At 38.3% G+C, this 10,953-nt stretch overlaps 1 protein-coding gene and 1 pseudogene across 1 annotated transcript; one reads left to right on the forward strand and one right to left on the reverse strand.

Moving 5' to 3' along the window:
• Positions 1-3,315: 3,315 nt before the first annotated feature.
• LOC121487537 (eukaryotic translation initiation factor 2 subunit 2-like) lies at positions 3,316-4,726 on the reverse strand. Its single transcript, XM_041749375.1, has one exon. The coding sequence runs from the start codon at positions 4,617-4,619 to the stop codon at positions 3,618-3,620; it is 1,002 nt and encodes a 333-aa protein (XP_041605309.1). The 5' UTR covers positions 4,620-4,726; the 3' UTR covers positions 3,316-3,617.
• A 4,018-nt stretch (positions 4,727-8,744) lies between these two features.
• Positions 8,745-9,507, forward strand: LOC121488053 (annotated as a pseudogene).
• Positions 9,508-10,953: the final 1,446 nt, after the last annotated feature.

Raw genomic sequence — 10,953 nt, forward strand, 5'->3', positions numbered from 1 at the left:
TTGGGCTCTGAGTTGGCATGGAGCCTGCTTGGAATACTATCTCTCCCTCTGCTCCTCTACCTTGCACCACTGCTTGTGCTCTCTCTCTCTCTCAAAAAAAAAAAATAAAATAAAAAAATTATTATAAAAATCGGCAAACAGACAAATACAGAAGTTCGACAGTGGACTCATATACTCTTTTTTTAAAGATTTATTTTTAGAGAGAGTGCGAGAAGGAGAGAGAATCCCACATGGAATATGGAGCACGATGAGGGGCTCCTAGGCGCCCCCTAAATGTATTCTTTAAATTGAATAATTACCAATATTATGCTGTATTTGCTTTGTCACTTTGTATTTTCAGGCATCTCGGACATTTTGCCATTTTACCTTTAAACTTTGGTATGTATATCTTTAAAAAAAATGACTGTTTCCTTTATAACCATAATGCCATTATCATGCTTAAATTAACATTGGTTCTTTGGTGTCAACTATTAACAGTTCATAGATGAATTTTTTAGTGTATTTTTACTGTTATGCGTATAAGGCCCGACATTTGGACACGATGATAACTCTTTAAGTCTGTTTTCTTTTTTTTAAAAAAAGATTTTATTTATTTATTTGAGGGAGGGGAGAATGCACAAATGGGGGGAAGGGGCAGAGGGAGAGGGAGATGCAGACTCCTCACTGAGCAGGGATCCCCACACAGGGCTCGATCCCGGGACCCTGAGATCATGACCTGAGCTGAAGGCAGATGCTTAATTAAGTGAGCCACCCAGGCACCCCTCTTTAAGTCTGTTTTAATGGCAAGCAGTCTCCCTTTTATTCTGAGTCAATGACTGATCATCCTGTAGAATGGCTCTCAGTCTGTCTGTACAGTAGGCAATACTCTCCTCAGCATCCCTTACTGGCACATCCAATTCCTGGCTGCAGTGAATGTTGGCTGCTAAGGGCTCACAGCTGCCCCCTATTCAGGAGAATTGCTTCTAGAGAATTGCTCTTGGCTAACCTGAGTGTACCTTCTTCACCATGGCAGACAGCCAGTGAGTGACTGATACAGGGGTACTGAAGTCTTGAGGGGGGCCAATCCTGTGGTGGTGGTCACATTCCAGAGCTTTGGTGGCAGCAGGGGGGGAAATTAGAAGGAGCCTAGGTTTCAGCTGAAACCACTCATATTCTTAGCCCTTTTCCCTGTCCTACTCTGCCTCCTTCACTTCCCTGCAGGTTTCCCTTGAGAGCCTTTGCACAAGATTTCTGGTGTAACTGTGTTTTTTAGAAGACCCAAAGATAGTTTACTTGCCTTCTTAGAGTGTCATTTAACTTACACCTCGATTTCTTGAATATCTATAAATGGAAATGATACTAGAGACCTGATTAAATTCAGGTTTAATTTTAAATTTTTTTTAGAGAGGGGGAGAGAGAGAAAGAAAGAGAGGGATTGGGGAGGGGGAGAGACAGAGAGAAAGAGAAAGAGAAAGAGAAAGAGAGAGAGAGAGAGAGAGAGAGAGAGAGAGAGAGAGAATGAGTCTTAAGCAGGCTCCATACCCAGGGCGAAGCCTAATGTGGGGCTTGATCTCACAACCCTGAGACCATGATCTGAGTGGAAACCAAGAGTCAGCTGCTTAATGGACTGAGCCAACCAGGTGCCTCTACATTTAGCTCTTTATAGCAAGATTACATCATCAATGATCTGTATGCTTCATATTGCAACTCATATGGAGGTCTGTCCTGCTTTGAGACAGGCTACAGTGGATCAGTGAGTTTAATCTGATCTCTCTGCCATGAAGTTTCCCATCAACCTCTCATCTAAGGACTTTATCTACTGATCATTGCCTGACTCTATTTTTTTTCCAAATTTTATTTTATTTTTTTAAAAGATTTTCTTTATTCATTCATGAGAGAGACACACAGAGAGAGAGAGGCACAGACACAGGCAGAGGGAGAAGCAGGCTCCACGCAGGGAGCCCAATGTGGGACTCGATCCCGGGTTTCCAGGATCACACCCTGGGCCGAAGGCAGGCGCCAAACCGCTGAGCCACCCGGGCTGCCCTTTTTTTCCAAATTTTAATTTAAATTCTAGGTAGTTAACATGTCATGTAATTTTGGTTTCAAGAGTAGAATTCAGTGATTTATTACTTACATGTAACACCAAGTGCTCATTACAACAAATGCCCTCCTAATATTCATCACCCATCTAGCCTATTCCCTGCCCACCTCCCTCCATCAACCCTGCTTTTTCTCTGTCTTTAAGAGTCTCTTATGGTATGCTTCCCTCTCTTTTTCCATTTCCCCCCCCTCCCATATGTTTATCTGTTTTGCTTCTTAAATTCCACATATGAGTGAAATCACATGGTATTTGTCTTTTTCTGAATGACTTATTTCACTTAGCATAATACACTCTAGCTCCATCCATGTCATAGCAAATGGCAAGATTCCATTCTTTTTTATGGCTGAGTAATATTCCATTGTGTATGTGTACTACATTTCTTTATCCATTCATTATTGCCTAACTCAATTTTTCCAGTAGTGGCTGCAAGATGGTGATTTTTCAAATTCATTTTCTTTTTTAAATATATATATATACATATATATTTAAGTAATTTCTATATCCAACATGGGGCTTAAACTCACAACCTTGAGATCAAGAGTCATACCACTCCACTGATTAAGCCAGTCAGGCACCCCTCCAATTCATTTTCTAACTCCTTTTTTCTAACATAATTTCTTCCACATTTATTAGCTGGAACATTTCTGTAGGGAAGAACTTTCTTTTATCAATTAAAAATTGTTGTCCTAGAATGTAACTCATTCAGGAAAGGCTACTTTCCTATTAATTGCCAATGCTCAGTCAAAAGGTGATGCTGTTTATTTCCAATGGTGTTCTATTACCATTATTACTCATGTTGTTGTTTACCTTAATATTACAATATTATAATAAATGCATAGGTTCTTTAATTGAAATAAAATAAATAAAATTTAATTTAATAAAATTTAATTGAAATAAAATTAACTATTTTAGCCATTTAAAAGTGCATAGCTCAGTGGTTTTTAGAATATTCACAATATTGTTTAGAATATTCACAATATTGTTCAGTTATGGTCAACTGATTCCTAATTCCAGAACATTCTGTCATCCAAAAGGGAAACCCACATATCCACTAAGCAGTTACTCCCAGTCCCTGGAAACCATTAATTTATTTTCTGTATTTGGATTTGCCTATTTTGGATGTTTCAGATAAATGGAATCATACAATATGTGGCCTTTTGTGTCTGGCTTCTTTCCTTAGCTTAATGTTTCCAAGGGTCATTCATGCTGTGGCATGTAGTACTACTTCATTATTTTTTTTCACTGTTATAATAACTTTAATTTATCTTGCATTTTACATAAGTCTATGAACGATTTTAAAAAAGCACCGCCTTACCCCATCATGTTTTTCTGACAGTTGTTAAAGTAGGCAATGAGTATGTCAACAGCTTGAGCATCAGCATCTCGCAAGGATTTCAGACCAACCAGCCACACGCCAAAGAACCTGGCAGCTTTTCTATCTTGTTTTTAATACAGTGGTATATCCACTCTGATGGTAAACCTGTCCAGCCAAATCTCCACAACACACTTTGCAAAATCAGTGGTGGTTAGCCAATTAGTTAGCTTTGGCACGGAGCTGTGCTCGCTTGCCTGTGACAGCCTGGAAGCCGGTTTTGATGCTGGCAACAGAGCATCGAGAATGACAAGTTTCGCACTGTAAGAAATAGAGTTGGGTGTCCTTTTGCAGGATTGTGTCCGGTGATCGGCACGTATGACAGGTAACGTATTCCTTGATATATCTTCTCAAAACATTTTCTTTCTGTTTCTGTTGGAATCTTCCTTTGATTACAAGTTGATTATTACCATCTATAGAACCACTTGTACCCGATTCAGCCAATAAAAATGCAAGAAGATGTTTGGGCTGACGATGTAATAGTTTACAGATATCTGTAAAGTTGACAAAAGAAGTTTTCTTTGTTCCTACTCGGACAACCTGTGGAGGTTTCATGACAAATTTCCTTTTTTCTCCAGCAACCATATCTGGATTCTTTTCCCTCATAATGTTGAACACTCGATTCAGTAGCTCCTCATACGTGTAGTCTCTTTCGGAGCCTGCCCAAGCAGGACCTGTCTGGTTACTGAATGAGATACCATCATCTTTTTTGCTGTCTTCATCTTCTAAAGCTTCATCTTTCTCTAGTATTTCATCCTCATCTGGGAACTTAACGTTCTTCTTTTTCTTCTTTTTATTGCCAAACATAATGTCAAGGTCATCCTCTGGTTCAGCTGGTTCTTGGATATCACTTTCGATCTTAAGATCCTTTACACCTTCTTCAGCTTCATCAATATCAAATATCTTTTTTGTTTTTTTCTTCTTTTTCTTCTGATTAAAGAAGTTCAAGTAATCTAAATCATCAGAAGCATCCTTTTTCCTACTGTCCTCTTCATCAGCTTCTACATCTTTGTCCTCAGTTGGCTCTGGTTCTACTTCTTTTGTTTCTGAGGGCTGGGTTTCTTCCGTCTGGGCATTCCCTTTCTCATCTAACATAAAAGGCTGCTTCTTCTTCTTTTTCTTCTTGCTCATAGTAGGATCAAAAATCATCTCGTCCCCGGACATGGCTGTGGCTCGAGTGGGCTCGGCACGGACCGGATGTCGGACGGGTCAGCCCCAGGCCCCGGTGGCAGCGCTGCTCCTGCCGACACCTCTCCTACCACCGCACTAGACTCTTGCCGTACTACTTCATTATTGACTTATATTACATTGTATGGATATACTGCATTTTGTTTATCCATTAATCACTGGGTATTTGGCTTATTTATATTCTGGGCTATTAGGAATTATTTTGCTATGAACATTGAGGTATAAGTTTTTGTGTGAAATATCTTTTCATTCTTTGAATAAATACCCAAGAGTGGAATTGCTGGGTCATATGGTAACCCTCTATTGCCTTTTAGAGGAACTGCTGTTTTACACAGCCTCTGCTCTATTTACATTCCCACCAGCAATGTATGAGGTTCCAATTTCTCCATATCTTCATCAATACTTGTTATTTATTATTTAAAAAATTATAGCATCCAGGTGTGAGCTAGTATCTCATGTGGTTATGGTTTGGATTTCCTTAATGATTAATGATGTTGAGCATCTTTTTGTGTGCTTATTGGCCACTTGTATATTTTCTTTGGAGAAATTTCTATTCAAATCCTTTGCCCATTTTTTTTTATTGGGTTGTCTTTTTATTGTGGAGTTGTAAGTATCTTTATATGTTTTGGATATTAGATCCCAGACTTTTCACTATCCTGATAGTATCCCTTGATGTATAAAAGTTTTAAAGCCATCCCATCCTCAGCTTTGAGATGTAATTGACAAATAATAAGTGTTAGTTTAAGGTGTATAATGTGATGATTTCATATACATCTATTTTGTGAAATGAAATCACAATAAGGTTAGTTTATATATCCATCACCTCATGTAACTACCTTTTCTATGTGTGTGGTGAGAACATTTAAGATCCATTCTCTTAGCAAATTTTAAGTATATTATAAGATATTGTTAACTATAGTCACCATTTTGTACCTTAGATCCACAGGACTTATTCTTACTATAACTGAAAGTTTGTACTCTTTGACCCACCTCTCTCCATTTTTCCCACCCCCTCTTACCAATCCTTGGCAACCAGCATTCTACTCTGTTTCAGTGAGTTTTGTTTTTTAGGTTAGTTTGCTATAGTCCCACTTAACGAGTTTTGATTTTGTTGCTTGTGCTTTTGGTGTCATCTCAGAAAAATTGTTGCCAAGACCAATGTCAAGGGGTTTTCCCCTATGTTTTCTTTTGGAGTTTTACAGTTTCAGGTCATATGTTTAAGTCTTTCATATATTTTGAGTTAACTTGCAAGTGGGGTAAGATAGGAGTCCGATTTTACTCCTCTGCATGTGATTATCCAGGTTTCCCAATACCATTTCTTGAAGAGATTATCTTTTTTCCACTGAGTATTCTTGGGGCTCTTGTCAAATATTGGTTGACCATAGATGTGAAGGTTTATTTCTGGGCTCTCAATTATGTTCTGTTGGTCTATGTATCTATGCCAGTATCATATTGTTTTGATTATGATAGATTTGTAGTATGGTTTGAAATCAGGAAGAGTAATACCTCCAGCTTTGTTCTTCTTCTTCTTTTTAAAAGATTTACTTATTTATTTGAGAGAGAGAATGAGAGAGGGAAAATGCATGATTTGGGAGAGAGGCAGAGGGAGAGAATCCCAAGCAGACTCCCTGTGGAATGCAGATCCCCATGAGGGGCTTGATGTCAGGACCCATGAGAACATGACCTGAGCCCAAACCAAGAGCTGGATACTCAACCAACTGAGCCACCCAGGTACCCTTCTTCTTTCTTAGGATTGCTTTGGTTATTTGGAATATTTTGTGGTTTATATGAATTTTAGGATTTATTTTTCTGTTTCTGTGAAAATCCCTTTAGAATTTTGATAAAGATTATATTAAATCTATAGATGGTCTTGGATAGTATGGAAATTTTAACAAGATTAATTATTCCAGTCCATGGGACACTTAGGACACATTCCCATTTATTTGTGTCTTCAATTTCTTTCATCAAAGTCTTAAAATTTTCAGTGTACAGAGTGACTCCTTCACCTCCTTGGTTAAATTTATTCCTGAGTATTTTATTGTTTTTGATATTATCGTGAATGGAGTAATTTTCTTTCTTTTTCAGGTATTTTAGTGTTAGTATTTAGAAATACAACTGAAGGGCACCTGGGTGGCTCAGTCATTAAGCTCCTGACTTTGGTTCAGGTCATGATCCTGGGACTGGGCTTCATGTCTGGCTCTGTGCTCAGTGGGGAGTCTGCTTGTCCCTCTCCCTCTGCTCCTCCACCTGCTTGTGCTTTCTCTCAAATAAATAAATGAAATCTTTAAAAAAAGAAAAAAAAAAAAGAAATGAAACTGATTTCTGTATGTTGATTTTGTATCCAGCAACTCTACTGAATTTCTTGATTAGTTCTTTTTTTAAAAAGATTTGTTTTAGAAGAAAGTGCATGCACAGCGGGGAGGGGCAGAGGGAGAAGGAGAGAGAGATTCTTAAGCAGACTCTCCACTAAGTGTGGAGCTCTATCCCACAACCCTGAGATCATGACCTGAGTTGGAATCAAGAATTAGATGCTTAATAGACTGAGTCAACGAGGTACCCCTGAATTTGTTGATTAGTTCTAACAGTTTTTTTGTGGAGCCTTTAGGATTTCTTATATATAACATCTATAATATATATAACATATGCTATATCTATAAAGACCATTTTACTTCTTCCTTTCCAATTTGTATATCTTTTTTTCCCTTGCCTAATTGCTCTGGCTAACACTTCCAGTATATGTTGACTAGGAGTGGTGAGAGGAGTACCCTTGTTTTGTTCCTGATTTAGAGGAAAAGCTTTTAACCTTTCACCATTAAATACAGTGTCAGTTTTTGGCTTTTCATGTAGGCTGACATATATTCCTTCCGTGCCCAATTTATTGAGAGTTTTTATCATGAAAGGATGTTGTATTTTGTCAAATGCTTTTTCTACATCTATTGAGATGATGACAGTGTTCTTTTTTTTTTTTTTTTAAGATTTAGTTTATTTATTCATGAGAAACACAGAGAGAGAGGCAGAGACATAGGCAGAGGGAGAAGCAGGCCCCCCAGGGGGAGCCGGATGTGGGACTCAATCCCAGGACCCTGGGATCATGCCCTGAGCCAAAGGCAGATGCTCAACCACTGAGCCACCCAGGTGCCTCAGTATATGGTACTTTTAATGTGCTGTAGAATTTGATTTGCTAATATTTTAAGAGATAAAATTAAGAGATATTTGCTAATATTTAGGAGAATTTTTGCATTCATATTGATCAGAGATATTGGCCTGTTGTTTTCTTTCTTTACTATCCCTTATCTGGTTTTGGTATTGGGGTAATGCTAGCCTCTTAAAATGAGTTTGGAAGTAAGTGTTCCAGGCAGCCCTGGTGGCTCAGCGGTTTAGTACCGCCTTCAGCCCAGGGCCTGATCCTGGAGACCAGGGATTGCTGCACGGAGCCTGCTTCTCCCTCTGCCTGTGTCTCTGCCCCTCTCTCTGTGTGTCTCCCATGAATAAATAAATAAAATCTTAAAAAAAAAAAAAGGGAAGTAAGTGTTCCTTTCTCTTTAATTTTTTGGAAGTTCAATGAGTATTGGCATTAATTATTCTTTAAATGCTTAGTAGAATTCTCCAGTGAAGCTATCTGGTCCTTGGCTTTCTTTTTTTGGAAATTTTAAATTACTGATTCAATCTTCTTACCCATTGTTGATCTGTTCAGATTTCCTATTTTTTCGTAATTAAGTCTTGGTAAATTGTATATTTCTAGAAATTTATCCATTTCTTCTAGATTGTCCACTTGTTTTGGTGTTCTCTTAACATTGTCTCTCATGATCCTTTGTGTTTCTGTGACATCAGACACATAATATCACACAGATATCTCCTCTTTCATTACTGATTTCATTTATGAGTCTTCTCTCTTAGTCTAGCTAAAAGTTTGTCAATTTAGTTTATCTTGTCAGAGGGAAAGCGGAATCTACACCTTCCCTGCCAGCGGTAGCAACTGCAGAACTGCAGGAGACAATCTTTCTAGACAAGGCAGTCGAGGAGGAGGGAGCGATTGGGGGGGCGGTGGTTGGCTTGGCGTGCACTCCGCACCTCGGGAACGTTATTGCGCGTGGAACGGCTGCCTTGGGGAGACTATTGCCCAGAAGAAAAGATGTTTGGTTTTCACAAGCCAAAGATGTACCGAAGTATAGAGGGCTGCTGTATTTGCAGAGCGAAGTCCTCTAGTTCTCGATTCACTGACAGTAAACGCTATGAAAAGGACTTCCAGAGCTGTTTTGGGTTGCATGAAACTCGTTCAGGAGACATCTGTAATGCCTGTGTCCTGCTTGTGAAAAGATGGAAGAAGTTGCCAGCAGGATAAAAAAAAAAACTGGAATCATGTGGTAGATGCAAGGGCAGGACCCAGACTGAAGACTACTTTGAAACCAAAGAAAGTGAAAACTCTATCTGGAAACAGGTTAAAAAGCAACCAGATCAGTAAACTACAGAAGGAATTTAAACGTCACAATTCTGATGCTCATAGTACCACCTCAAGTGCCTCCCCAGCTCAATCTCCTTGTTATAGTAACCAGTCAGAGATGGCTCAGACACAGAGATGGCCTCTGGCTCTAACAGAATGCCGGTTTTTTTCTTTTTAGATCTCACATACTGGAAAAGACAGAAAATATATTGTGGAATTATCTATAAAGGCCGTTTTGGGGAAGTCCTCATTGACACACATCTATTCAAGCCTTGCTGCAGCAACAAGAAAGCAGCTGCTGAGAAGCCGGAGGAGCAGGGGCCAGAGCCTCTGCCCATCTCCACTCAGGAGTGGTGACTGAGGTTTAGGTAGAAGGGGAACAAAAATGATTTAAATTTTGGAAAGAAAACAAAGCAACAAAACCCTCCTATTTTTAACTTGGATACATGCTATTCTGCCAAAAGACAATTTCTAGAATAGTTTTGAATGAGTTATTTCTTCTCCAGTTCCATAAACTCTGAAGCCAGTGTCTAGCTTACTGAAAGCAAAAAAGAAGTGTACATAATATTTAAGATGCTGAGTATTTCATAGGAAAGCTGAATGCTGCTGTAAAGTGCTCTTTAAGTCTTTTTTTTTTAATCCCCTTCTAATTAATGAAACTAGGGGAATTTCAGGGGACAGAGATGGGATTTGTTGTATGATAAACGTATGTAGTTTTAGTCTTTCTATATTGAGAAGCAGTGGTTGGGGCATTTTTTAAGATGGCTATCCTTGTTTTCCTTCATGATAATAAATTTGTCATAACTCAGTAACATGGACTTGCCCCTAGAGGTAGTTGTTAATAATTCTGAAAAAATAAGGTCTTGCCAAGGTTCTGATGATTCAAACCTGTACTACTGAATATGAAGCAGGACAGACTAAGCTCTGGCGCAAATACCTTGAAGGAGTAATCTCTAAATATACAGAGAGGTAACCTGACTGTATATGTTGCATCCTGTGTCACCTCCATATTGATACTTGATAAAAGATTTTTATCTATATTGAAACTTCTAAAGCAGAGTCAAATCTTTGGGGAAATGTCAAGTTTTAGGATGAGCAGTCCTAGATGAATAGTACCAAAGCATTACCACCTGGTAGAGATCACATTCTATTAAAAAGGTTAAATTATCTTAAAAAAATGTGCAAGTCTTCAGGATGGCACACACAAAAAAACAAAGGTTAATGTTTCTTGGGGCACATTTCTTAGAGGGCTTGGCTAGTGTGTAAATAATTGACTTTTGTTTGTGTTACATGACTGATGACTTCATCGAAAATCTGCACAATTCAGTTTTAGCTCTGGATTACTTCAGTTGACCTTTGTGAAGGTTTTATCTGTGTAGAGTGGTTGTTTGACTTGTTTTAACCTATTAGGGTTTTGGGCGTTTGTTTTTTTTTTCACATATTAAAGTAAAATTCTACTAAAAAAAATTTAGTTTATCTTTTCAAAAAGCTGGCTTAGTTTTGTTGATCTTCTAAAAACTGTTTTTCTGGTCTCTATTTCCTTTATTTCTATTCTAATCTTTGTTATTTCCTTCTTTCTATAGCTTTGGGCTTAGGTTTTTTTCCCCCTAGTTTTTTGAAGTGTAAAGTTAAGTTGTTTGAGATCTTTCTTTTTTCTTAGTGAAAGCATTTATCACTAGAAACTTTCCTCTTCAAACTGCTTTTGATGCATCCCACAAGTTTTGGTAATTGTGTTTCCATTTTCATTTGTTTCAAGTTATTTTTTATTTCTTTTTTGTTTGAAATGTACTCCCACTATTCTGTTGGGAGGCTCTGCTAAGCCACAAGAAAAAGGGCATGAATATATTCTTCTACTGCTAGGAAGCCATG

The sequence above is a fragment of the Vulpes lagopus genome, chromosome 3 (genome assembly GCF_018345385.1).
Source record: "Vulpes lagopus strain Blue_001 chromosome 3, ASM1834538v1, whole genome shotgun sequence".
Classification (NCBI taxonomy): domain Eukaryota; kingdom Metazoa; phylum Chordata; class Mammalia; order Carnivora; family Canidae; genus Vulpes; species Vulpes lagopus.